Source organism: Terrapene carolina, unplaced genomic scaffold, assembly GCF_002925995.2.
Source record: "Terrapene carolina triunguis isolate 2854851 unplaced genomic scaffold, T_m_triunguis-2.0 Scaffold85, whole genome shotgun sequence".
In the NCBI taxonomy this organism is placed as follows: domain Eukaryota; kingdom Metazoa; phylum Chordata; order Testudines; family Emydidae; genus Terrapene; species Terrapene triunguis.
Window position 1 is genome coordinate 7,877,947 of NW_020664436.1, and position 27,137 is coordinate 7,905,083.

At 43.9% G+C, this 27,137-nt stretch overlaps 1 protein-coding gene across 1 annotated transcript in view; it reads left to right on the forward strand.

Moving 5' to 3' along the window:
* The first annotated feature begins 902 nt into the window (after positions 1–902).
* Positions 903–27,137, forward strand: part of ZNF318 (zinc finger protein 318) — a 32,145-nt gene continuing 5,910 nt past the window's right edge. Inside the window, exons 1-7 of the mRNA XM_024193734.2 lie at positions 903–1,322; positions 7,892–8,043; positions 16,386–17,013; positions 19,103–20,506; positions 22,786–22,885; positions 24,090–24,376; positions 26,770–26,973. Of these exons, the coding sequence (XP_024049502.1) occupies positions 1,002–1,322; positions 7,892–8,043; positions 16,386–17,013; positions 19,103–20,506; positions 22,786–22,885; positions 24,090–24,376; positions 26,770–26,973 (3,096 nt within the window). The 5' untranslated portion in view covers positions 903–1,001. The remainder of the gene's footprint in view (positions 1,323–7,891; positions 8,044–16,385; positions 17,014–19,102; positions 20,507–22,785; positions 22,886–24,089; positions 24,377–26,769; positions 26,974–27,137) is intronic.

Genomic DNA, 27,137 nt, shown 5'->3' on the forward strand with positions numbered 1-27,137 from the left:
GGACATGTATGGAATAATCTCCCCCTAAAAGGAGTTTCTTCCTGACTTGGCTGTATAGTGATTGGCTTACACTTTGAGACAGGAGACTTGATATGCTTTCCAAACTTTTACAAAACCCTCTCTAACATAGCGGCTGGGGAGCATTCCCAATCCCCAGCTAGCTTTGTTTGAATCCCGTTAACCTCTTGGCCTCGACGGTATCTTTGGGCTCAGCATTCCACAGGTTAATTACATGTGTGTCAACATATTTGCTTCCAGCACGTCTACATTTGCTGCCTCCCCGGTTCATGGCACGTGCCTCTGTTCCTGTAGCAGGAGAGGGGGAGACGGAGCCAGCCGCCTCCTCTGGACTTAGGGTGACCAGATGTCCCGATTTTATAGGGCCAGTCCCGATTTTTGAGTCTTTTTCTTATACAGGCTCCTATTACCCCCAACCCCCATCCCGATTTTTCACACTTGCTGTCTGGTCACCCTATCTGGACTGGTCATTGTTGGGGAAGCTAGCGGTCTCCTCTCTGCACCGAGCAGCTCTCTGCTTCTGTGCAGCTCCAGGCCTCACCTCACCCCGCTCTATCCCGATTTCGCTCCAAGGGCCTCCGGCCCGCTGCCCCAGAGCTCCTGTCCCGGCCGGTTGGCAGCCGCTGTTGCACACGAGGGGCTGCAGTTCCCGCGCGCAGGCCTGCAGGGGGCGCTGCAGGGCAGGATGCCGTCAGTGCCGGGGAAAAAGAGGCGCAGTCCCTAGCAGGAGGCGGGCCTACAAGCTGGGGTCACTCCCAGAGCAGGGAGACACTCCCGCGGCTCCCGCCTGCGTTAGGTCATGTGACCGGGGCTCTACCGGCGCCATTTTGTTCGGGCGTCTGAGCGCGCCCCCTCTCCCCGCGTGACGGCGGCGGTGTCGGGAACGCGCACGCAAGGGGCCCAGGCGGGCAGAGAAGGAGGACAGCGCCGGGAAACTGAACTGCGAGGCCTCGCACCCGGCCCCCTGCACCACCTCCGCCGCCATGTACCGCTCCAGCAGTGGCCGCTCCGGCCCGCCGCCCTCGTCCCACCGCTCCAAGGAGGGCAGCTCGTCGGGGTCCCGTAGCTCCCGCTCGGGTACCTCGGGGTCCGGGCCGGGCCCAGGCCGCGGCCGCCCCCCCTCCTCAGCTTCGCCGCCTCCCCCGTCCCGCCGCCACCGCTCCCCGTCCGGCCACCGCGCAGCCTCTCGCCGCTCCCCGTCCCCGCGCCGCAGCAAGAGGCTGCCCTCCCCGCCGGGGGGAGCGGGGCCCGGGAGGAGCCGGGGCCGGCGCGGGGGCGAGCATGGAGACAGCAGCAGTAGCCGGGTAATTACCCCCCAGGACACCCTCGGCCAGGTCCCGGGTAATTACCCGCTCCGCCCCCTCCCCAGGCTGGGCGGTTGCCCTGCGGATCGGACAGTCTGTGCTGTCCTAGCGCTGCCCGCCCAACGCTGTGTACTTGTCCCCGCTCCCTGGCCGTCACACCACTGTACCCTTCCCTCCTACTGGCGTAAGGACACCCCGTCCTGTATGTTTCTTACCTATCCCCCCATGCAGGGGCAGCCGCAGCCAGGAAACTACTCCTGAATGCCCCTTGTCCCTCATCTGATTTCTCCCAAATAACCCCGTTTGATTTCCCCTCAGTAATACTGATTGCCCTGCTCCCCTGAAATATTTCTGATTCTTCCATGAGATAATCCGTTCAGAATCTGACACCTCTTTCCACAGAACAATATTTTTCCTGACTGACAGAGTGTAAGAAAATATACCGTGGGGATCAATCCTGTGTTTTTAGAGAAGTGGACTGGATGGTCTAGTCAGTGAGTTGGGACACTGGAATGGGTGTAGAGAACTGGCTCTTGTTTCAGATTCTGCCACTGACCCATAGTGTGACCATTGGTAAATCATGTAATTTCCTTGAGCCTCAGGTTCTCCATCTGTATGTAGAGTAAGGGTAATCATTCTTACCTACTTTTGAGATCTACAAATGAAAAGCAGTTGGTGTTATTTACTAGGGGTCTTTCATTTCTAATGTCTAATGATTTCTGCTTTCATCATTTATCCCCATCCCAAGTAATGCCCCTTTGATTTTCTCCCTTTTATTCCTCTTCAGAGTTAGAGCAGGCCAGAAACCTTAGCCATTTCAGCTAAGAATCAAAGATCAAACTATCCTTTAGCTAAGCAAAGGCTCCTATGGGCAAAATAGAATATTTAGCTAATGGGATTAGTTTGACCATTTAACAGAATCTTGTGCTTAAAGATAATTTATATGTGCAGAATGCAGAGACCTTTCTAAATCAAATGTCTAATAAACATTAAGTTTAAATTCTTCCTGTTGATATAGAGAGCCAATTGCAGATTCATCAGATTCATTCTCTGACAGTTTAATATGTTTTTAAAACTTCTCATCTCAGCCTAAGCAAAATATTCAGATTTGTGCATGTAAAACCCTGTTTTTAAAATTCTATTTCAGATGTGAATATCTTTACTGTTTGGTACTGTGACTCTATAAGGAGTATTCTATATAGTAAATACTAGATTATCTGTGAATATTCTTTGCAGTAAGAAAGAGGTTTTGTCTTGAACTGTCTAAGAGCTTCTCAACATGGAGAATTACTCTAGAATAGCTATTCCTGATTAACTCCATGTGTGGATGCCCTTATTCGGGAATAAGAGTGCCTTTTTCCATATTAACTTTATCCACTGGATTTGACAGCAGTCCAGTAGATTAAGATAATTTGGAAAAAAGCACTCTTATTTCAAAATAAGAGCATCTACACATGGAGTTAATCAGGAATACTTAATCCATTTTAAATACCTTACTCCAGATTTTCTTGTGTAGACAAGCACTTAGTTAATAATATACTTGCAGAAGAGATTCCCAAATGATTGTAGCCTAGCACCAGCTCTGCTAGTAAAGTTAATAATTGCTTTTGTTATTCTGAGTGCTCTAAAATCCACATGCTTACTCAATTTGTCTTTACACTTGCTATATGTCATGGGGGTGCTGGGTCGTGTTAATGCTCCAATTTGGGAGTCATTTGAGCAAGGGGTTCATGAAGTATAGCCTTCTCCCCCCCAACTGATCTCAATTGCTCAGCATTTTGCTCAGCTTGTGCATAGCACTCACTGCCCCTTTGGAGAAACAATTCTGAAAAAAGGTATTGACCTTAGATTTTTGGATCTAGAGATTGGCAAACTGCAAAACCAAAGGAACTGAAATGTGCATTTGCAGCTAGACTGGGGCTCTACTGGAGTAAGAGGGTTTCTAGGCAAGCTATTGCCACAGTAACTGAGTGGCTCAAGACGATATGCTGTGGTCACTGACCCAGAGCTACACCTGTGCACCGAGTTTGAGCCCTACCTTTGATAGTTTTCATAGAATTGTGCACATTCCTTGCTCTCTGCCTGCATTCTGCAGGGGCTCATTTTGGAAGTTTTGCCTGAGACCAAAACTTCTGGTTTAAGAGTGATTTTTTTTCAAAGTGCTCTAAAATTTACATGCATACTCTCTTTTAAATTTAGGAGTGTTCTAAAGAAAACTAGCATTGATCAAACAGAGAAAAGATGAAAGACAGGATAATGTGATCATAGTTCCTGAACAATGGAACTTTGAGTGTGATCAAAGGAAAGCAAGTCACTGGATCATTTGGTCAAGGCGTTTTCCTAATACAGAGCCCCCCTAACATGAGCTGTTCATAAAGTTTTCAGATCCTTATAACTTGTTGGTGCAGACCAAGGAAATACGGGGGGATTATAGCATTGAGGGGGAATGTGGGGAGGTTGTCGGAGCAGTGTGGGAATGTGGAGAATGAGAGAGGGTGTTAGGACGGAGATGTAAGGATGGGCGAAAGGGGCTTGTGGCTGCAATGAGGAGAGTCTGGGTTATGGGGAGGGGAATAAATGGCGAAGGGAGAGGGGTTGGGAGGCTGAGAGGGAGCATTGGGATGAGTGGCAAGTGAAATTGGGGGATTAGGATGGTGGAGCAGTTTGAGCCATTCTTCCTGTCTCCTCCCCCCCCCCCCCATGTGTAAGCCAAGATCAGGGAGCCCTTCCCCTTTGCGGGGTAAACCCCTCTTCCTGCCCTCATGTGAGCTGGGATCTGGGGGCCTTCCCCGTGGGGGGGGGGGTCTGAGCCCCTCTCCCCTTTGTGAGCCTAAAGGCTGAGGAAGACAGGGAGGCAATGAGAACACCTGCTGAGTTGAATGAAGCAGGCCACAAATCTCAGAGTTATTGTTTCAGGCTGTATTCATCTCCATTGATTGTACTTATTCAAATGAATATGCTGCTTTACACTTCTCTAAGGCTGTGTCTACGCTAGCACTTTTTTGGTAAAACTTTTGTTGGTTAGGGGTGTGAAAAAACACACTCCTGACCGACATAAGTTTCATGGATAAAAGCATCGGTGTGGACAGTGCTATGTTGTCGGGAGATGCTCTCCCACCAACATAGCTACTGCCACTTGGGGGTGGTTTGATTATGCTGACAGGATTGCTCTCTTCCATCAGTATAGAGCAGCCACACAGGAGACCTTACAGCAGCGCAGCTGTGCTGCTGTAAGGTCTGTAGAGTAGACCTAGCCTAAGATTCCCATGCTGCAGATGGCTTTGTAGAGCTCCTTCCCCATACATTTGGACCAGATATGGGAAACTGCATCTCCAGTGTCCTGCCCCTTTCTGTGTCCAGCATTCCTGACAGCCCACCACCTCCCTACAAGCTCTTCAAGCTTACCAAGGGCATGGAGTGAAGAGGATGAGGTGGAGTGAGAAGGCTTTATGTGATATAGTTGGCGGGGGGGAGATGAGTCTCAAAGCATTGAGGGATATGAGAGTAATCGGAGCAATGGCTGTAACGGAGAGACTGTTGGAGGAGTTGGAGCAATCTGGGGGTCTCTTACGCAGTTGAATGGAATATAGGAAGTTGCAGCAGTGAGAATAGGGGGTGCTGGAACAGTATATTGAAAAATGGGATGGAAAGCAGGAGTTCTGAGCTGTGCAATGGGGAATGTTAGGGGACTTCTGTTTCTCCCAAACCCCCTACATCCATGACCCCCATGTCTGTCCTAACTGACTCCATGCTTGTCCCTGCACTCTTCTTGCATCCTCTTCACAGCTCCTCAAACTGCAGGTCCCATGCTGACCCTTTCCTTTCTGTGGGGAGGAAGGCTGAGGAGGGAGGACCAAGCTATTGTGGACAGGCAGAGAGTGGGGAGACCAAGACAAGGTGAAGGGACTAACGTGCAGCCAGTGCATTCTGTGGCTGGAGGAATCATTGCTAAGGAGCCTGGGGCAATGGAGGGGGAGAGATCGGCTGTAGTACATGGGGGTGCTGAGAAACTATTATTTTTAAAACCCAAGGCAATTAAATGCCCAGAAATGTAAACACAAGAGTTAAGGTTGCCCAGTAATGCCTCATGCCCTTCCAGAATGAGGAAAGTGGCTAAACTTAAAACTGAAAACCAGAAAATGAAGAGTTAAGGTAATGCAAACTTAAACCTCTGGAAACCAGGAAATACAAATTTAAGGTACACCCTATCCCCATTATGCAACTTTACCTTTGCCCTCTTTGAGCAATGTCCCTGCATGGCAGTAACATATACTCGACTCTACCCGTCAGATGCTACAGAACACTTTGGGACCAGAGAACATGAGTACTGCAGGACAAAGTCCAACACCTCTTTGTTAAGGCAAAACTCAGTTTTAGGCCAGGTATAGCAAACAGGAGCTAACTTCACCAGGCCTACACTGAGACACTAAGTCTATTCCATACAACCGCCCTCCCACCCCCCGCTTGCTAAATGTTGTCCCCCATCACCGTTGCCCTGAGGATTCCTCAGACATTGCCTTCACTTACCCCTCGTTAACCCCTGGAGACCACTATCATCTATGCTACCAGACCATTGAGAATCCCCATGGGAAGAAGATGCCCTTGTACATGTTTACTGACACCCTACAAAATTCATTGCTGAAATCAGGTGTGTTTCATCCTTCAAAGTATACAGCCACCTCTCATCGTATCACAGTAACAGCTCTGCCACACTGCTCCAACAAATCCCTCCATCATTCAGTACAACTACACATAATGCAGTGAAGGCAGTTAGAGTACATGCATATAAATGCTGGAATTCAAATCTGTGCTACATAACAGAAACAGTGGCATATTTTCTTAGAACTTCCTCATATCTGCTTATTATGGCATCTCCCTTACTGAACCATTCCCAGTGGGTGTTGCCGACTCTCAGGGTCAAAGTTAAGGTAGTGTTGTCCGGGTGGCATATACCTTAACATTTGTATGTCCTGATTTTCTGATGTTTAAGTTTAGTCATCGCTCTCCATCTTCTGGAATGCCTCACTGGGCAGCCTTAACTCTGTGTTAATGAAGTTCTTGGGTATTTAGTATTCTAGGGGGAAGTCTACAAAGATAGCTCACTCAGACCTTCCCTACTTAGATACACTGAGGTGTTTTTTTTTTTAACTCTAGCACAACTGTCCTAGTGGTAACAATGTGGGGAATGCTAATGTACATGAGGCAGTTGTGGCCATTGGCACTTTTAACACTAGGGGGTTTTATACCTGCTCTAAGTAGGGTTAGACAACAAGGAAGGTGTTGAAAATGCCAGTAGATAAAGAAGCTTTGTTTTCACTAAGGTTCACATTGGTACTGCTCTGATAGAGCTGCACTAGCAACATATGGAAATTTCTGCTGAGAAACCCTAGTGCAGGTGCTGCTCAGCCATGGGGATAGGAAGGCGATTGTGCCCTTCAACAGCAATCCTTCAGCCATTCAATTTGTTGATGGGCTTTGAAAGATCTTCCTGCCCACTCTTCAGATAGAATAGTGATTACAATCCAGGGCTTTGTTTGGAACGTGGTCTTCAAGGCTCCATCAAAATAACAGGTGGCTTGTTGAGGAGATGGAAATAGTATTGTTTCTTACAAAACGATACAGAACAGGTACAGTTTTTGTGTCTGATTTCAGCCCTGGGCAGTAGAGTTTGGGCTTCAGTTTGAGCTGTGAACAGTGGGGCTTGGGCCTCAGCATGTATCTTAGCTTTGCGGGGCCCCTGCTTGCCTCCCACTAATGCCGGCCCAGCACTTGTGACTCCCTAAACCCATCCTGTGACCCCCCCGGAGGTTCCCACCCCTAGGTTGAGAAACACTGATATAGTATATAGAGCAGTATAAACAGGTCATCTGTATGAAATTTTAAGTTTGTACTGACTTCACTAGTGCTTTTTATGTAGTCTGCTGTAAAGCTAGGCAAATATCTAGATGAGTTGATGTACCTCCAGGGGAATGCGTACCCCTGGTTGAGAACTACTGATGTAGAGCATTCATTTACTACGAGTCAAGTAGCAGAGCCCCTTTTGGAACACTTTCCAGTTTTGGTAATGGGCTATGTCACTGTCATTGACCCAGGCTCTCGTTATGCCAAGAGGACCTGCCCAGTAAGTATATCGGCTATAGGTGCACAAAAATTCCTTGGCACTGCAGGGTACACAATCCATGCAGTTGGCTGTCCCCAACAAAGAGGGGAGCACAACAGCAACTTTGGGATTTCCTGAACAACTTCTTTTTCCTCTTCTTCCTCTCTGTTGTTCTACCTCCAGAAGTGCAGTTCTTCAAAGGTATTTTCAAGTTTAAAAGTTCCTGTAGAGCTAGTGTAAATACAGAGTGATTGTTAGTTGCACATAGGGTGAGAAGGAACTACACTCAGTCCCTTTCTTTTCTTAAGTTGCATAGCAATTTTATATAAATGGAGAAGAGATATGATTAATTTATTTCTTACGATCCCCGCCCCCAAGTCTAATATGATGAGGTGGTCAGACTTAGATGCCTGTCTTGTGGTTAAGGGGACAGTCCTGTGCTGGGCTTTCATTCTCTCTTCAATTGCAGAGACGTTCTCCGAGCCTCCGTTCCGAGTCATCACTGGAGCAGAGTTTGCGGATCACTGTTGGTAATGACCGGTATTGCATTGACACACCAGAGCGAAGGAGGCTGCCTGATCGACTGGGCTCACCAGTTGATAACCTCAGTGACATGGACAGGTATGATTCTCTGCACACTGGGATCCCATAGAGTGAGACAGTGGCTTGGCTCTAGTTTAAACCAAGACTTCTAAGGCTTAGCTCCCCAGGTTCTTTAAGCAATTTTTGTTGAATGCTCTACTTGCTTGAGCCATAGAAAGGCCCAGATAACAGCACTAGAGTAAAGTGGGTGTTCTAGCTGGGGAAAAGCTGTTGCAGTGACTGGAAGCTGTATGGCGTGGGCATCAAGATGTAAAAGCAGCCTTTAGGAATTGGGCAAGAAGCCATGCTTTGTTGCTAGGACATTGAGAAGGAGAGTGTCTCTCATAGGACAAAAATTCAGTGAAGTGCTAGGATTCCAAAAGTCCCACTGATGAGACTTGGAGACGAGTACACTTAGTTAAGAGGTTTCCTGGGTGTGACATGCTCCTCACAGTAGTATCTGTAGATAGACATCTATAGTTTAAAAGTGTCTATTACAGAAAAGCAGGTGAAACTGGGCAGAGGAAATAAAGAACTAATACTCAAAGCTTGAATCCTTTTTTCCCCACTGAAATTGTTATCCGCTTTGACATAGGAACACAGTAGTCAGAGATGGAAAACATTTTATATAGAGTCTGTGTCCCTCGTGATCATCATCACTGCAGCCAGTTGTGTATTCAGGTGAGGGGTTAAGCAGCAGGTGCAGAGGAGGCACTGAAACATACTGTTTTCATGCAAATACCCAAACAGTAGTAGCCCAAAGGAGAGGAACGGAGCAGAATCCTTTCATTATGTTTCCTGTCTTTAGAAGCATATCAGCTCTTTAAGGTTATTAAGTTCCAGCAGCTGCAGTAAATCAAATTAGGGTTTAGTTGGTAATACTATCACTTCTAAGCCTTCTGTTCAATTTTCTTGTAATCAGTGTTTCATCTGTAAATCCCCTTTGCAGGGTACTAGTTTTCCAGCCAAAACTGGTGCACATACACAGGGGATAGCAGCATGTACTGGAGGCGGAGGGAAATGATACAAAAGAGAATTGTGAGCATAGCCACAACTTTAAGGCTTGTCTTTATTTGTCTGTTGGGGATTCCCCACTGCTTCCTTTTCTCCAATAGGTGTATATATATCATGTTTTGTGGTCATGCTGTAGGGTTAGAAGTGGCCTAGTTTATTTTAATGTAAAAGTGAAAATGCCCTGCTGGGAGGGACGTTACCTCCCTCAGACAAATTAACAACTTTCACTTTGACTCCCTGATAAAGCTTTGTTATTCATTTGAAATGGTAAAAGAAGTAGTGAGGAACATGGGTCTAAAAAAGTATGAAAAGCAACAGCTAAACTAGACTCAGAATGCTTGCCCATATCTATCCACTGTTGGCGTACATGCACCTCAGGTACTCCAGTTCAAATTCTTTTGGTCAGCAGTCTCTGGGCTGCATCTGTGCCCTGAGTGTCCTCATGCCTCCCACATCCCAGCTGAGGGCATAAAGGGCACAGTGACCCCAGCTGTGTCTTAGATATCCTCCCCCCAGCTACGAGTCAAAGTCAGAACTTGTAATGTCCAAATTTCTTGGTTACTGTGTGGTCTATGCATTGTATTGTAAATAGTTTGGTACTTAGCAGTTAGTTACTTGAATTAGCTTTAGAGTTTTTGATCGATTTCTTCCTCCAAAAGGAGAAAGTAAAGTCAGTAAAGGATACCATTATCCAAGACCTATTCATTAAGTGGGGTCATCCATACACCTTTTTGCCAAGAACAAGAAGTGCCACAAGATCTGCTCCAGAGATGGGCAGAGTCAGAGTCTGATGCATTCCTGGTCCCCTGGCCCTCGGGCGTAATTAATGTTTACCCTGATATTTCATTGATTCCAAGAACTCTCAGAGAAACTCAGGCAGGACTCGCATGTTCATCATGATAGCATCAGCATGGCTGAGGCAGCTCTGGCTCTCAGACATGATGAATCTCTACATTCAACCTCCAGTCCAGTTGAGCCTGATGTGATATCCCAAAGATGAGGATAGATTCTTCATCCAGATCCACCTTCCTGGCACCTCACAGCCTGAATGCTGGGTGGTTAACATCAGTGGAAAGGACCTGTATCTCTTAAGTACAAAACATCCTTATCCATAGTAGAAAGGACTCTGACACTTACTTACACAGCCAAATGGAAAAGATTCCACCGTACGCTCAGCAGCATCAGTTGACTCCGTTTAGCACCTGCCATACTGGAATACCTTCCGTGCTTGAAGAACTCTTGAGTTCTCTGAGGGGCTGGGCCATCTGGCAGCCATCTGAGCTTTCCACCATCCAATTCAGGGATATTCCGTATTTTTACATCCTACAGTAGCAAGGTTCCTGAAAGACCTTATGGAAGTATATCTTCTAGTCTGAAAGCTTTCCCCTTGTTGGGATCTCAACTTTGTACTGATAGGTTTAAAGGGTCCACCTTTTGAGCATTCTGCCTACATGTTCCATGTTCCATTTATCCATCAAAACAGCCTTTTTGATAGTAGTAACATCTACCAGAAGTGTAGAGGAAATACAAGCTTTTATGGCAGAACCAAAATACATGTTTTTTTCATAAAGACAGTAATTTTGAGACCTTACCCAAAATTCTTGCCAAAGGTACTCTGTAAATTCCATGTCAACCACATAATACATCTGCCTGTTTTCTTTTCAAAGCCACATTCCAGCAAAGGGAAGGCTAAACTTTACAGCCTAGATGTTTGTAGGGCACTTTCCTATTGGAACAGGACTCAGAGCTGTGAAATTAACCTGAAGAGGAGCAGGTGGGAAGAGGGGGACGAAGAGAATCCGGGGCAATTGGACCTCACTCCCTGGGGGTGAGAAGCCCCGGGTGTCTTCCCCCCTGTTCCTGGCGGGGAATGGGGAGGCTTCCCCCGGGGAGGCAAGGGACGGGGGCAACACGCCAGGAGCCTGTGGGGCAGCTGAGCTCCCGGCAGGGAGCTGCTAGTGGAGCTGAGAGACCAGCTCCCAACACTGCCCCTCTTAGGTCAGTGGACGCGCTCCTGGTGAGGGGACACACCACCAACCCAAGGAGGCTAGTGTGGACATGCACCACTGCAGTAATTACTGCGGTGGCTGTAAGTCGACCTAATATAGGTCTACTTAAGTTTCTAGAGTAGACATACCCTAAATCATTTAGGGAATCCCCTACCCCCAGATTATTTGTAATTTAGGGAGATAGAGTAAAAGGTCAGACCATATCCACACAGACTTTCTAGCTGGATTTCTACAATCATTAAGTTGTGCTATGAAGTAACCAACTTAGATCCACCATTGAGGGTTACAGCTCACTCCACTAGAGCTCAGGCAGCTTCTTTAGCTTCTTTGAGAAATGTTCCGTACAAGAGATACATAGGGGAGCTACCTGGGGTTCACCATTACTCTGTGGTAGAAGCATCAAGATCTGATCCCCATTTTGGTAGGGCTGGCTTATAATCATTGTTTAGGTAGGCTCCTAGCACCCACCTACTGTGATCTAGGTCAGGGGTTCTCAACATTTTTCTTTCTGGGGTCCCCCCCAACATGCTATAAAAACTCTGCAGCCCACTTGTGCCACGACAACTGTATTCTGCATATAAAAGCCAGGGCCGTCATTAGGGAGTAGCAAGCCGGGCAATTGCCTGGGGCCCCACGCCACAGGGGCCCCCGTGAAGCTAAGTTGCTCAAGCTTCTGCTTGGCGGACCCCCTGAAACTTGCTCACTGCCCCCCAGGGGGCCCCAGACCCCTGGTCGAGAATCACAGATCTAGGTCACTGCTAGTGAGTCACCAACAGTGGAATATATATGGATAAACACTCAAACATAGGAATGGCCATACTGGGTCGGACCAATGGTCTACCTAGCTCAATATCCTGTCTTCTGACAGTGGTTGGTGCCAGGTGCTTCAGAAGGAATTAACAGAACAGGATAGTTATTGAATGATCCACCCCCTGTTGTCCAGTCCCAGCTTCTGGTGTCCCAGGGCTAGTCCACACTGGGGCGGGGGATCGATATAGGAAACGCAACTTCAGCTACGAGAATAGCGTAGCTGAAGTCGACGTTTCCTATATCGAACTAAAAGTACCTACTTTGGGTCCACGCGGCGCAGGCAGGCTCCCCCGTCGACAGCGCTTCCTCCTCTCGGCGAGCAGGAGTTCCGCAGTCGACGGGGGAGCGCTTCTGGGATCGATCTATCGCGTCCAGATGAGACGCGATAAATCGATCCCAGAAGATCGATCTCTACCCGCCGAATTAGGCGAGTAGTGTGGACCAGCCCCCAGAAGCATGGGATTGTATCCCTGACCATCTTGGCTAATAGCCATAGATGAACCTATCTAATTCTTTTTTGAACCCAGTTATACTTTTGGCCTTCACAACATCCCCTGGTAACGAGTTCCACAGGTTGACTGTGCATTGTGTAAAGAAGTACTTCCTTATGTTTGTTTTAAAGGTGTTGCCTATTAATTTAATTGCATGACCCTTGGTTTTTGTGGTAATGTGAAGGGATAAATAACACTTATTTACTTTTGTCACACCATTCATTATTTTCTAGAAACTGTTCCATACCCCTAGTCATTGTTGCCCTTCTCTGGACTTTTTCCACTTCTAATATATCTTTTTTGAGATGGGATGACCAGAATTCCATACAGTACTCATAGTATGAGCATACCATAGATTTATGTTGTGGCATTAAGATATTTTCTGTCTTATTATCTATCCCTTTCCTAATGGTTCCTAACATTGTTAGCTTTTTTGATTACCATTGCACATTGAGCAGATGTTCTTGGAGAACTGTCCACACTCTTTCATGAATGGTAACATCTAATTTAGACTCCATCACTTTGTTTGTATGGTTGAGATTGTTTTCCAGCATGCATTACTTCGCATTTATCAACATTGAATTTCATCTGCAATTTTGGTTGTTGAGTCACCCATTTTTTTGAGATCCCTTTGTAACTTTTCACATTCAGCTTTGAATGTAACTATCTTGAGTAATTTTGTATCATTAGCACACTTTTCCATTTAATTGTGAACCCCTTTTTCCAGATCATTTATGAATATGTTGAACAGCACAGGTCCCTAGGGGGCCTTGCTATTTACCTATCTCCACTGTGAAAATTGACCATTTATTTCTGCCCTTTGTTTCCTATCTTTAAGCCAGTTACCAGTCCATGAGAAGACCTTTCCTTTTATCCCATGACTGCTTGCTTTGCTTAAGAACATTTGGTGAGGGACCGTGTCAAAGGCAAAGAAACTGTTACTTACCATACAGTAGCTGTGGCTATTTGAGATGCATTGTCCACAAATATTCCATAATCCATCCTCCTCCTCGCTACTGGGGAATCCTGTAATCCCTGGATTCTCTATTGGTGAAGGAACAGAGATGTGGTTGGGGTTGCCTCACCCTTTATGCCCTCACGGTGGGAGGCTTGCGGACACTCAGGGCACAGGTGCAGTCCCAATGGAAACTGCTGGCCAAGTGTGTGGAGTGTAGGCACACCCACAATGGAATGTATATGGACAGCATATTTTGAAGAACCACAGTTACTGTAGGATAAGCAATCGTTTCATATGTCCCCAGCCCCTGTATACAGGTGTGTTATATCCTTTGCTCTCCAGTGTGACTGTCTGTTAAATCCATGTTTCTTTGCTGTCCAGAATGTATTTTTGGTGCCTTTTCTGATTATACTCATGACACAATTTCTACTCCTTCCCCTCTGAGATATCATTAAATGTTCCCCTTAAGTTGCCTTCTGTAATCAGAGTTCATAAGGATTGTTGATTGCCACTTGGCTAGTGAGAGTGACATAGTTAATTGCAGAAAAAAGTCAGCTGAAGGTATTTGGTAATGTGCATCAGTTACTCCCCATGACGTTTTCATGCATTTTTTCTGGGTGTAGTCAGATCTCAGGAATAGGAGGGGGTGGTACTGAAAAGGTGTTTCCTGAAAGTGAAGAATAAGTTAGTCAGCTGTGCCCTATAGTGGTGAAAGTACCAGCTTTTATATGTGTGCAAGTTATTTTCAGTTACTGTGGTATAAATATTTTGGTGCTTATTTTGTGTATGTTGTCAGAAGCCAAAGCTAGAAACATCTGATCATGTAGTCAACTTGGGTGCGTTTTACTTTAGGATACAGTAGAAGCTTGTTAATTCCTACTTCCACCTTAACTCTGATCCAAAGACAGCGCTAATGAACTTTTTCGGTATATATCCATCACTAAATTTGTATGTCTGACTATGTAAAGCATTCAATCAGTGACATATGAAGTGTTGAGAATTGTCTTGTGGCTCAGAGTTGAATTACTGCATGAGGAAGATGAATTTTCACATATCAGTATTGTTATTAACAATGTATAAACTGTAAAAGGAATAGAATACTTATGCAGACTACCTTATCTCGTCATTTCCAGTCATTTTAATGCTTAGGATTTTTAATGGTAATGATCTGTTTGATATCTTTAGAGATGGGAATATATTTACTGTAATTCTGATTCTTTGAAGATGTCTTTTGGCGAGTATCACATGCATTCACCCATCCCTTCTCAGATTTCTGGAGTTTTTTGAATAGGAGATGATATGCTTGGGGTTTCATCCTCTAGACAATCATATATCCATTGTCCATCCCTTATGTGGCATGTTGATTACTTGAGGGAGATTTTTCCCTATTCTTTTTGTTTCATTAGAGGGTTACAGGGCACTTTTGTTTCCTGCTGTTGAAAGGAACTAGCTAGAATGTTTGGGTACCTGAGGTTGAACCATGCTCAGTATGGCAGACCCCTCAAGCTACTCTACATGTGCTTCAGAGGCCCGAAAGTATTGAGAGACGGGAATTTCCCATGACTCCAGTGCATGTCATGTTTGAGAATCCTGCAAGATGAATTCTTCAGAGAAGCAAAATTACAGGGCAAGTAAATTCCCAAATAAGTTAGTTGCCTTTTAATATTTTTATTTAAAAACTACCCAATACATGAGACTTTTAGAGCTACCTTTCCTGTTAAGTCTTTTATAGGAGAGGGATCCAAAGCAGTTAGACACCAGCCCTAAATTTTTCTAAGGGGTCACATGTCCGACTTGCATAAAAAAAGTACTCTAGAACTTAGGCTAACAGCAGTATTTGTTTTCATGCTCAAAAGGGATTTAAATAACACTTAATTGAAACCTGAACATAACCTTAATGCCACTGAAGAAATAGTTTGCTAGTGACCCCTCCATATTATAGAAGACTGTTCTTACATGCAGCTCTTGGGAGGAAGTTCTGGATTCCCCAGACCCTTGTTCTAGTTTCATTTTGCTTTCAGCGTTCTTGCTGAAATATCATAATTTCACTGTGTCAAATACTGGTCTATAAAGTAAGCTGTAATTAGCAATGTTTTACAAGAAGTCCAGTACGGGCATCAGTTTTATGTACTGTGAAAATGCGCCATCTTCCCAGTAAGAAGAAAATGGGGAAATCAGGGGAAAGCTTAACAGGTACTTACTAGATGGAAGAGATAGAGATACACCCAGCAGTTGCCAGTTGCAAAATGGCCACTTCAGGACTGCTCTGTTAAAGGCTGATCCCAGAAAGGCATACTGGGGGAAAAACATTCTTAAAGAGGGCATCCCTGCACTGGGGAGTGTTAGTAGGGAGCAGTCACCAAAGAAGGTGCTGATTTGGTGTTGTACTAACCATCAGCATATCATACATAATATATACTCTTTTCATCTAAACTGAGGCTAGAACAAAGGAGTGATTTTCTTACATGTACAGACTTCACTGCTTTGGTGTCCTCTTGAAGTTTGAAGAGGTTCCAAAGCATCTTTTCTGGTACACTAGAAATGTGTTCACTGATAACCCATGCACAAAAACTGGCTAGAATTCATGGCCCAGATCCTCAGCTAGTGTAAATCTGCATAGCTGATTTTAAACCAGTTGAAGATCTGGCCATGTGTGCAATGCAAAGCTAAATTATCCTGAATAATTCCTATGTAACACAACCAGAGTACCTAGTAGAGTGGGGGGAGGAGTCTTTTGTGGCCTGAAACTTAGTAGTAATGCAATTTAGAAATCATGTATGTAGCCTTTTTCCTTCACAAAACTGAAGTATTCTATTGATCAGTTCCCTGTATTAAATCCTGGCTGTCCTCCTGCAGTTTGTGTTTGTGTTTGGACTTCTGTATTTGAGAGTGATCCCATAGGATGGGGTGAAGTACCATATGTATATAATACTGATGGTCCTCTTCCCTGCTTCTGAGGTGCTGCTTTTCACTTATGCCATGAGTTCAACGCTGCCATTTGAAAACAATATGAAGTCTTGCTACTGTAGAGTAAGAGACTGAAAAACTTTTCCTCTGACTCACTGACGTAGATTTAACTCCATGTGCCTCTCTTACCAGGGATGACATGGCTGATGGTCCAATATTTACCAGAGGCCTCCCATGCCCTCGAGGCCTTGAACGATATCCCTCTCATGAAGATCCATCTTCCAGTCCCTACATAATGAGGCATGATGAGGACTACCGCAACAGGGATGTATTCCTCCACCGGTCAGACTACAGTCCACATTATGGTCATCGTGAAGAACTGCCAAGGGGACCTGACAGGGATAGTGATAAACTCAGGAAATCCTCCTACCCACCAAGACCAGAGGAGAGAGGGCGAGAAGCGAAGCGCCCTCGGTACGACAAGGATGAGAAGATGCATGGCATGAGTGGGGATCATCATGGTTTCACATTAGGAACACGGAATTATCGCAGACGGAGCCGTGGCCGAAGCCACAGCCCATCATATCTGGGTGAAGAGTTCCGGGAGCTTGACCGTGCCAGGAGGAAAAGAGAAGAGGAAGAACGGAGCAGAAACTTGAACCATGATCTGTCTGACAGTGGATACGTGATCCCTGGCTTGACTAGCACTCTGCAGTCTTCTGAGACTCAGTACTTATACAGACCTGATGAAGCGCCATCTATGCCCAAAAAATCTATCCTGAAGAAACGAGTGGAGGTGGAAATGGAGTCCCCGATGCAGGTTTGACCCTCAACTATTTCTCTACTTCTCAGAACAGTCACTTTGCACTCCACTGCATTAATTTGATCTTCAGTCCTCCTGCCTTTTCCTTTCTCTGATAGAACAATTATCCTTAATTCAGTCTGTCCTATTGGTGCGTCTCTTGCAGGTTGCTCTCCCTGTCCTGGAGTTTGATCCAGTACAGTTAATTACAGAAGCCGCAATTGCTCTCTGGGGCAATTTGAGGGGGAGGGATAGCTCAGTGGTTTGAGCATTGGCCTGCTAACCCCAGGGTTGTAAGTCCAATCCTTGAGGGGGCCATTTAAGGATCTGGGGCAAAAATCTGTCTGGGGATTGATCCTGCTTTGAGCAGGGGGTTGGACTAGATGACCTCCTGAGGTCCCTTCCAACCCTGACATTCTATGATTCTGTACCTTAGGACCACTTGTGGCCACTTCCCCTAGTTTCTTATGTCTCAGGGCATCAGATCTCTGTGTCCTCCTTTTAAACATCTTAATTTATGTGCAGGGTGGAACTCTACCAAGGATTGTCCAGAGAATCTGGACAATGATAGCTATGTGGGGAAATCTTGTGCTTTAGTGCCATCCGCATAGGTCCAGAATTAAGATATACTCCCTCCCCTACCCCTTAAACACGCACACATGAGCTGAAATTCTAAAGAAGGCCCCCACAGTTAAATAAGTGTTAAGTCAGGAGATGCGAAAGGCCAAATAGCGGCAACATTAACTCAGCCAAGATGCACATATTATATATTTGATGGTACAGTATACATGTAATAACTTAAACAAATATATTAAACCTGTATATTTAGAGAGGAAAAGGAGGAATAAAAGATGTTACGTGTGTTTAATGTGACTAGGTTAATGTGTCGGAACCTGAATCTTTGCATTGCCTGTTTTTGTGTGTGTTGAATTTTGCGTTATGTTAAAGCTATGATAGCTGGGTGGATGGGTATACAATCAGGAATAAATGGTGCATCTGCATCTGGGTTGGAGGGTGTAACTTTGCAGATATTCAGCAGTTCATGGTAGTGCCACATGATAGTTAGGGCAGTTAAGAAGACTCTCCTACGGAAACAGAATTTAGGGAGGCAGAATGAAATGCCCTGGCTGCAATTTAGCCAGGGCACTGGGATCAGTGCCAAGTTTTACAGAAAGAGGTATCTTTAGTAACACAAGCAAGTCAGTATATTAGTTGAGTGGCACCTCCAGCTACAGTGCCCCTAGAACTCTTCACTAAATCATTTCCAATCTAACATTTTGACATGGATTGTTAGATTAAATTAGAAATGGCTCAGTGAAGAGAGCCACCTACTGAGTATCAGTATTACTTTTTACAATATCTTGCATTTTTAATTGGTCTCCCATTCAAGTACTGATCAGGCTCAACCATGTTTGTTATGAGAAATAAGATTACATAGTTCAGTCACCAATTAAGGCTAGCAATAAAAGCTCATTGGTATGCATTTAGCATTATTGTGATAAAAGGGATGCTTGGCATTGCCTCACGTTTCAGTACATCACTTCAACCAAAATCTCATATTGATCTGCTTTGGTTTTGTAGTGGTGGTGTTTGTAGTAGAGGATACTCTGAAAGTGAAGGGTCTCTGCTAGATATATTAGAGGAAGCCTTATTCAAGGGAGAATGAGTTACATGTATACCCTGTATATAAGTGATTGACAATAGCCCCAATCCACACAGTCTTACCTGTATTTGAGATTGATCTATTTAGATACATGATTAAAACCTGTGGCTTAGCTCTCTATCTCATAGAAGTTCACGGAAGAAAACTTCAATTTGTGAGGCTGCTGAGAACTTGTAATAAAATGCTAAGTGATTGTGCATGTGTATTCTCTTAAGCACCCATGAAAACATCTTCATGACTTCCCAAGTAACTACATGATCTTTTTTATAATACTTACCTTCTTTTCCTTTGTTCCCTTTCCATGGTTTGTTGCTCTCATGTGTTGTCTTTTCTAAATTTTTGATTGTAAACTCTTCAGGTGAAGTGACCATGTCTTTTTATTTGTATTCTGAGATGCTTATCCCCCTTTTGGGGTGCTGTAATAAACATTCTTTTCTTTTTCAGCTTGAGGGCTTTCCAAGCAGCTCTCCATCCAGCAAAGATCTCCCTCTTCTTTCAAGTCATTCATCTTTGTCCCAGAGCAGCAGCAGCACTCCTTTTGCCTCTGAAGTGGAGAACTTTCTCAAACGGTTTAACACAGACTCTGTGGAGTCGGCAAACAAGGAGTTGCATGATGGTGTATATGAGTGGAGTTCACTTCCTGGGCTTCCCAATGACAACTTTACATTTGAAAAGAAGTTTGGAAACTTCTTAAGTCAGAAGGAGAAGTTGGAACCAAAATCAGAGCCTGCAGACCGTCATACTGACTTCCTGCTCCCTCATGAGAGGGCCAGTCAGGATGGCAGTGGCTTCTCCCGCATTCTGGGCATGATGGCTGATTCTGCCAGTGCTCAAGAAAAGAGAAGGCGCAGCTTTCCTGACATTGAGGATGAAGAAAAATTTCTTTATGGTGATGAGGATGAAGACTCAAAAACAGAATCTTCCTCTGTTCAAAAGCCCCCAGTGAGTTGTGGGAGTGAAGTTACAAACCAGAAAGTCAGTCCCCCTCCTTCTCCAGCTGTAAAACTAGATTCTCTAGAAGAGTCCAACACAGAATATGCAAAGATTCATGACTTGCTCAAAACCATTGGGCTTGACATTGGGGTGGCTGAAATTGGCAAACTGGCTGTCCGCACGCAGGAACGCCTCCATGGCAAAAAGCTGGCATCTCATTCTCCTGATCGTCGCTCTTCAGATGCCCGCAGACTGGAATCCTGGGAGATGCGCCGCAGCCGGAGTGACACTCGTTCTCCAGAGTCAAGCCAGCAGCGCTCTGCATCACCTCCTGGCTCTTTCCAGCCATCCAAAGAGACATCCTCTCTCCAGAAATCAGAATACTCTCAAAGCAAAGCTGTGGGTCAGGAGATACCTGCTTGCCCACCAAAACAGTCTGTTCCTTCTGTGTCTCTAATCCCTTCTGCGCCGCCTGCTCCTGCCAGTTTGACCCCTACTTCTGTTTCCCAATACCAAATTCCAAACTATCCACAATTCACTGCAGCTCAGATGCCGCAAAACTATCCATCTCCCACAATAGCCCCTCACGGCTATGATGCATATGGGCACTATATGGCTTATGCAGCCTCTGGCTGGCCCATGTACCCCCCTCCCCAGCAGCCTAACCCTACACTGCCATCGCTTCTCACAATGTCAATACCAGCAAATCCCACACGCCCAAACCTCCGGGTGATTGAGACAGTTTCCATGGGCAGAGGTTCCCCGAATATCAAGAGAGGTGACTCTATGCTCATGCACATCCCCATCACCACTACCACTTACTCCAAAATGCCCCTTCGACTTGCCACACGCCCACTCAAAAGTACCACAGAAAAGATCTCCGATGAAAAAAATCGGGCAGCTCAAAAGCAGAAGGTGAGTGTATTATTTGGAATGATAAATATTTGGCTAAACCACTCAAATTGAGAATCATAACTTGTATCTGTGTTTGTTTTTCAATCCCTTTTGACACAGCAAGGTTTCTTGGTTAGATTGCTAGTTGCTGCTGATGCTCTGATGAAATAATTGGCTTTTCATCTTCAGAAGCATGTTTTTCTGTGCGCTTGCAGTTTAACAATATTTACACTGAATTCACTTAAGCTGCAACAAGTCATATGCTCTTGGGCTGTTGCTGAGCAGTTCGGGAGGGAGATGCAAAGCTGATCATCTGCAGCCAGCTAAGAAATGGCTGAGGAATACATGAAGACCACTGTGTTATGCTTAAAACATTACAGGAGCTTGGAGTATTGACAGTAGTAGGTGAGTTTTTTATGTATCAGCAGGAAAAATAGTTGTTAGAGAAAAGACTATTTTCTGGTGAGATGTGGAACTGTTGAGCCTTTGAAGGTAAACAAGCTTTTCTGATTTTATTTTTTTTTAATACAATGTACTGATAGCACAGTGCTGGATCCATTAGAAATTCTTAAATAGGTATTAAAGGACCAGATTAAACATCACATTTTTCAAAAAAAATTTTTGCTACATTTGTTTCAAGTATCTCCAAAGGTTCTCAGAAGTAGAGGAGATTATAGGAAAAAATATTGTTCTTTGCTTTTTAAATTTACTTAGTGCATTTGACAGCATTTTTTGTATAGTTAATTTCACTATATCTTTTGTATAGTCAGATTGCCTGTTTGTGTGGGTCTTTCACATAGGATCAAGGATTGAAAAATGTTTTTAAAATAGCCTTACAATCATATTTTCCTGTATTTGTGCTATAGACTTCTGCCAGCATAGCTATATAGTGTGAAGAGGTGTGATCCCTGGCTGACATAGCTGTACTGGCAGAAGCCCCTAGTGTTGATGCAGTTATAGTGGCAAAACTATGCTTTTACCAGCTTGTTGGGACAGGGTCTTAGTGTACTGGAATAAAGCACAGCTTTGGTGGTATGGCTGCATCCACGCTAGGAGTTCTTTGCCAGCATAAACTACAGATATTCCTACTGATAAAGCACTCCTAGAATAAAAGTAGCATACAACTTTGATTGTTAGGGGGACCTGAAAATACTTCACTCTTAAAATTTGACTGGTTCTCAAACTGATGATATCCTTTCAGCACTTTGTGGTTACAACAAGGTTAAGACTTAATGTTAACTTGTATCCCATTTTGTTTTTTGTATGGGAGGGACCAGTGATGAACTCTTGGAGAGTCTTTGGATGCTGCCAGATTCTCCTAGGTAACAAAACCTGGTGGGTCTGTTAAAAAACAAAGCTGGAGGGGATGAGGAGAAGTGGAAACAAAGCTTACAATTTCATTGTAAATGTTTTCCTTAGAACAGGAACATTGTAAATAGGTTTCCATTTAGAAAACATTGAAAATAGGCACTATGAATTCCCAGTCCCCATTTCTAGCTGTGTTATACAAGAAGCTGACAGCATCCAGGGACTCAACAGATGTGGGTTGTGCTTCAAAACACAGAGCATTACAAACTGTTTGGTAGCACTGAAACAAAAACTAAATTGTTAAAGCCAAGGAGGGTGTAAGTGGTGAAAGCTAGACGTAGGGCTAGGCAGTCAGTTTTTCATTTGTTTTCATTGAAGTGTGCAGGCTGTGAAGATATAGTGAAGGATTTTCAAAAGGGCTCTACCTTGGACTAACTCTGCACTCAGTGAAATCAGTAGGCCAACACCTGAGTGCTTTTGAAAATCCCAGTCATAATGTAAAAAGAGTTTGTAAACTAATGGATTTGGTTTATTCTCTGCCAAAAGGCCATATTCTACAAATGGATGTCATTGGCTTGCAGTGGATTAACATGAGCCTTGTACTCTCTCCCATAACTTACTGATGATTGAATTATTTAAAAAGTTAAACTAGATTTTCTGAGAGTAACTGCATTTACCAGTGCAGTAGCAGCAACAAGAGTTAATGCATTTCAAGTCTAGATACAGTGGTGACTTTTTTTTTCTTGGGTTTTCGTTGGATTGAAAAATTGACACAGATACAAAAAGTAACCTAAAAATGCTAAAAAAGGAGTGGATTTGTTTATTATATTAAAAAGTTAACAACAAAAGATTATTTTGAGAACAGTGATTAGAATAAGTGACTGACATCCAATTAACTGCAAAGGGGTCCTAGTAATCACTTTTGCAGTATTGTTTTATCTGTGCTGGAAGGAGATGGGAGTTTCATGCCCTTCTCTTCCCAATCTTTTTAGGTCATAGAAGAGAGAGAGAAACTGAAGAATGACAGAGAAGCAAGGCAGAAGAAGCTCTATTATCTCAAGACTGAATTAGATAGGCTACGTAAACAACAAGGTACATAATGCTTATTCTCTTCCTTCCCTTTTCTCCCTGGATGTGCTCCAAAGGCCCTATGTCGTAGTACAAATCAGAATAAGTACAGATCAAAAATAATAGTCTAGAATATGAGTACAGATCAGAATAATAGTCTAGAATATGAGATTTAATTTTTTCCCACCCCAGAATTTTTTTTAGAAAGCAGTGACTGTAACTGCATTACCATCATGCATGTAGGAAAATGAAGCAGCCATTCTGTAGCCAGCAGTTGCTTACACTGCCTTTGGAACTGGAATCTCTTTGTACTGACCCAAAGTGTGTAGGCCAGGACTTGTGCCCAACTTTCTGAAATGTGCCATTGAGCAACTTGACAAATTAAATTTACTTCACTTTGTACATTGCAGTGTGTTAATGTAGCAGAAATGGGGGCCTGTCAATTTGCCTTTGACTTACTTGTTTTTAGTAAATCTAATCTGGAGAGAAAGGATAAATTCCTCTTTGGGGAGGCAAGATAGTTGAGGTAATATCTTTTATTGGAGCGGTTTCTGCTGGTGGAAAGTACAAGTTTTTTGCTACACAGAGCTCTTCTTCAGGTCTGGGGAAGGAAATCCAAGTGTCTGAGCTAAATACAATTACAATCTGTGCTAACCTGTATTTAGTGCAGACACTCTGATTTCCTTCCCCAGACCTGAAGAAGAGTTCTGTGTAGCTTGAAAGTTAGTACCTTCCACCAACAGAAGTTGGTCCAGTAAAAGATATTACCTTGCTATCTTATCTCTCCCATATCCTGGAACCAACATGGATACAACAACAGTGCAAGCAATCTTTTAACAGAGTCAAACATATTTTTGAGTAATTTCAAACTTTTGTTTAACCAACAAAAGATTGAATTGTTCCTTCACCCCAGGAAAAAGAGTCCTTCAGGATAGAGTTTGAGATCCATTTGTGGAGCAATGCAAGGAAAGCCAAGGACTGCTTGTTTGGTCACACAGTAAGAGGGAAATTTAAGTTTCTCTCTTGGGGTGTGAACTGTCTCCATTGTGCCTATTTCCCAAGAGCACAGCTTCATCCTTCTTTCCTTTCTGGTCAAAAACTCTAACATAGATATTTCCTAGGTATTTTATAAATTTAACAGTTAATTATCTGACTGGAATAATTGTACATGTTTTAACATGATTTTCCTCTTGCGCTTCCTACTCCTCTACCTCCTCGTTTGGCTCAGGGGAGATGCTGCGGAAGAAAAGGCGGGAGAAGGATGGGCACAAAGACCCTTTATTAGCAGAGGTGAACCGGCTACAAGAAAACATTATGAAGGAGATTTCTGAGCTGCACAAGGAGTCTGATGCAGCAGAGAAGAAGCAATCTGAGCTTGACAAGGTAGCCCAGATCCTGGGGATAAACATTTTTGAAAAACCCCGGAAACCATCCATGGAAACTAAAGAATCCGCCGAAAAAAACAGCAAGTCAGAGAATGCAAAAGGTCTGGAGAAAACACCCTTCTCCAATAAGGTAAAATCTTAGACTTGGGTGATAAATGATTTCCTCTCTTTGAGAAGAGGGCTCTGGGGTGGCGTCTGTTCCCAGCCACTCCCTAGGAGATCAGGGCAAGACTTATTAAGCTAACATTTGTATATGACATTATCGGTGCACACATACATACATGCCTGTTCACTTTCGGGGAATGCCATCACGCTTCATATGGGCTCTCTACATTTAAAGGGGTAACAGTAACCCCAGAAAAGATTACTTACATTCCAGGGGACAGTCCTAAAACTTTTATGTAGGTCACATGTACAACAGCCTCTGAAGGGGGATGTATATGTTTGGGAGATGTATGAGCCTACTTTCTGAATGGGTAATTTATATATTTGGAGGGGAGATAGTATTCACCATAAATTTTTTTTGTTTTGTTTTTTGTTTTGTAGGTGTGACCATATTATGTATTTTGCAAAGGGGTTGGTGGGGGTGCGGCAGTTCAGACTATGGAGCATTCCACTCTTATTACTTTGTCTTATGTTGTTTGTACTCTGTATACTCATAGTCAACTGATTTCCTTTTAATGGTTGCCCATTTTAACTTGGAAAATTCTACATCCTCACCAGGAACATGGTATATTCTTAAAGGCACACGGAATATTGGGGTTAATCTCTTAGATTCACCTAGGCGTTCCGATTGGTAACTTTTTAATAAAAAGAAAAAGAGGAAAAATTGGTTGTGGCCTTTTCTAATCTGACATGAAGATTCTGAACACTTTTCTTGGCCTTGGGCAGGGCTGAAAAAAACTCTCCATGACATGAGTGTATCTGTCTCTGTGGCAATACTATACAATCCATCTGTCTGCTGAGACTGGATAGTCAGTGTGTGGTGGCACAAACCCTCTTCAAATATGGAAGGTGAAAACATAAAACCAGTGGTAAAGAAGTGAAGCACCAATTTTGCAGTATTGCCTGTTAAACAATAAGGCTGTTCTCCTGCATTAGCTTTTTTCCTTTACGGTTTCTGTTGGTATTGAAGAGAGATCCTGTGATCTGCATGCTGCTCACTTTCTGCTAAAGCGAAGAAGCATAAAAGGAGGTGAGAAGTGATGGCCATCTGTCATTGGGTCAATATGATCATTCCAAAGGGATGTGACTTATTGGGGTCTGTCCCTGCTATACACACAATGCCTTATAGGACCACAAATATGAGAGTGTATATAAAATGAACAGCATAAGCAATCCCACTTCTTAGATATCATGGATACACTTTCTTGCTCTTTTGACAGATCATGTGTTGTCCTCTACATTCTCTGGATGAGAGAATGCTATGTTCACTCTGTTCCTGAGCAGTCAGTAGTTACGGAAGTAGCCACTGGGTGTGTAGATCTCTTCCGGCTCCATTATCAAAGAGAACTTCAAGTAGGGATCACTAATGAGAAGATATGGAGTAGTCATATAGTTGGATTTGTTTGGCACTGGGAACTGAATAACTTGGAGATGGTGCAACAGATCCATGCTTTGTGCCAGCTCAATTACCGTAAAATGTTAATTTTTGAGGCAGTTGCACAGATTAGAAATGGTCATATGATGCTGTTTCACCCAAATTCTGTATTTACCAAATGGCAATATCTACAGGTCTTTGTCCAAGGCTGACTCAATCTTATGTCCCTCTTGGGTATTGTTTGATTTTTTTCACTCTCAGATTTTCACCTGTATCTCAGATTCCTGATTTAAGATATGCATTTTGTTTACTTTTAAAAATGGTGGGGTTCTTCTGCTGTGTGACTTAGGCCTTTACAGGTCAGTGTCCATCAGCATAGACTTCAAGTGCGTAAAAAGTGCTAGCGTCTGTTCCAGGCTGTATCTAAGCACAAGACACACGTTGTACCACATAAACTTGGGTAAAAAAGGCGTCTTTCTGGCTCCTTGGAAACCATGAGCCTGTTGGAAAATACAAGGCACTTGTTTAGCTTTGCAGGGTGTTATTCTTTGCCTGTTAAATAGTTTTGAGTTAACTGATTCAAGTTATTTTTACAATAACCACAGTATGGCAGTAGGGAGTTTTTTAGATACTCCTGGCAATGTTTAGCTGGTACTCTAACTGGCACCACTCGGGTACATACACTTACCCCATGAAGTGGGAGGATGCTTGCCCTGGGGGTATTTGCTCATTTGGTTCCTTGATTACATACCTACTATCTAGCCATTACATCTGGGAATCTTATTGGAAGCTCTTCATTGGCCACACAGCATCTGAGTCTGCAGTGCCAGCTCACTGAAACGGTGGACTTAGCCTGAGCGTTGACTAGCAGGTGATATATATTTTTTGTGTGTGTATGGTCTCTGCTGGAGGCAGGTTTTGAGTTCCAACACACCATGTGTCCTTCTGTGTCTTAAAGAAACGTTTCCTTGTGTTCCATTTAGGAGTCAAAAACAACAAATGAAAAGTCCAGAGGTAAAAGTCCCAAGCCTGCAGAATCCTCTTCTCAGTCGTCCAAGCATCCTTTCCAGTTGGCCAATATTTATGAATATTATGACGCAGGGAACCACTGGTGCAAAGACTGCAATACCATCTGCGGGACCATGTTTGACTTTTTTACACATATGCACAATAAGAAACACAGACAGGTATGTGTCAAGCCTTCTTCATTAAGTAGATTTCATGTTATAAGGAATTCATGCTGAAGTATCAGTCACAAAATTACCCTTTGCAAGAGAGCCTGAAGTAATATTGAACTCAAGAGCAATTGCCTAATGTAATTTGCTTAATGTAAAGCTTCAGCAGTTTATGT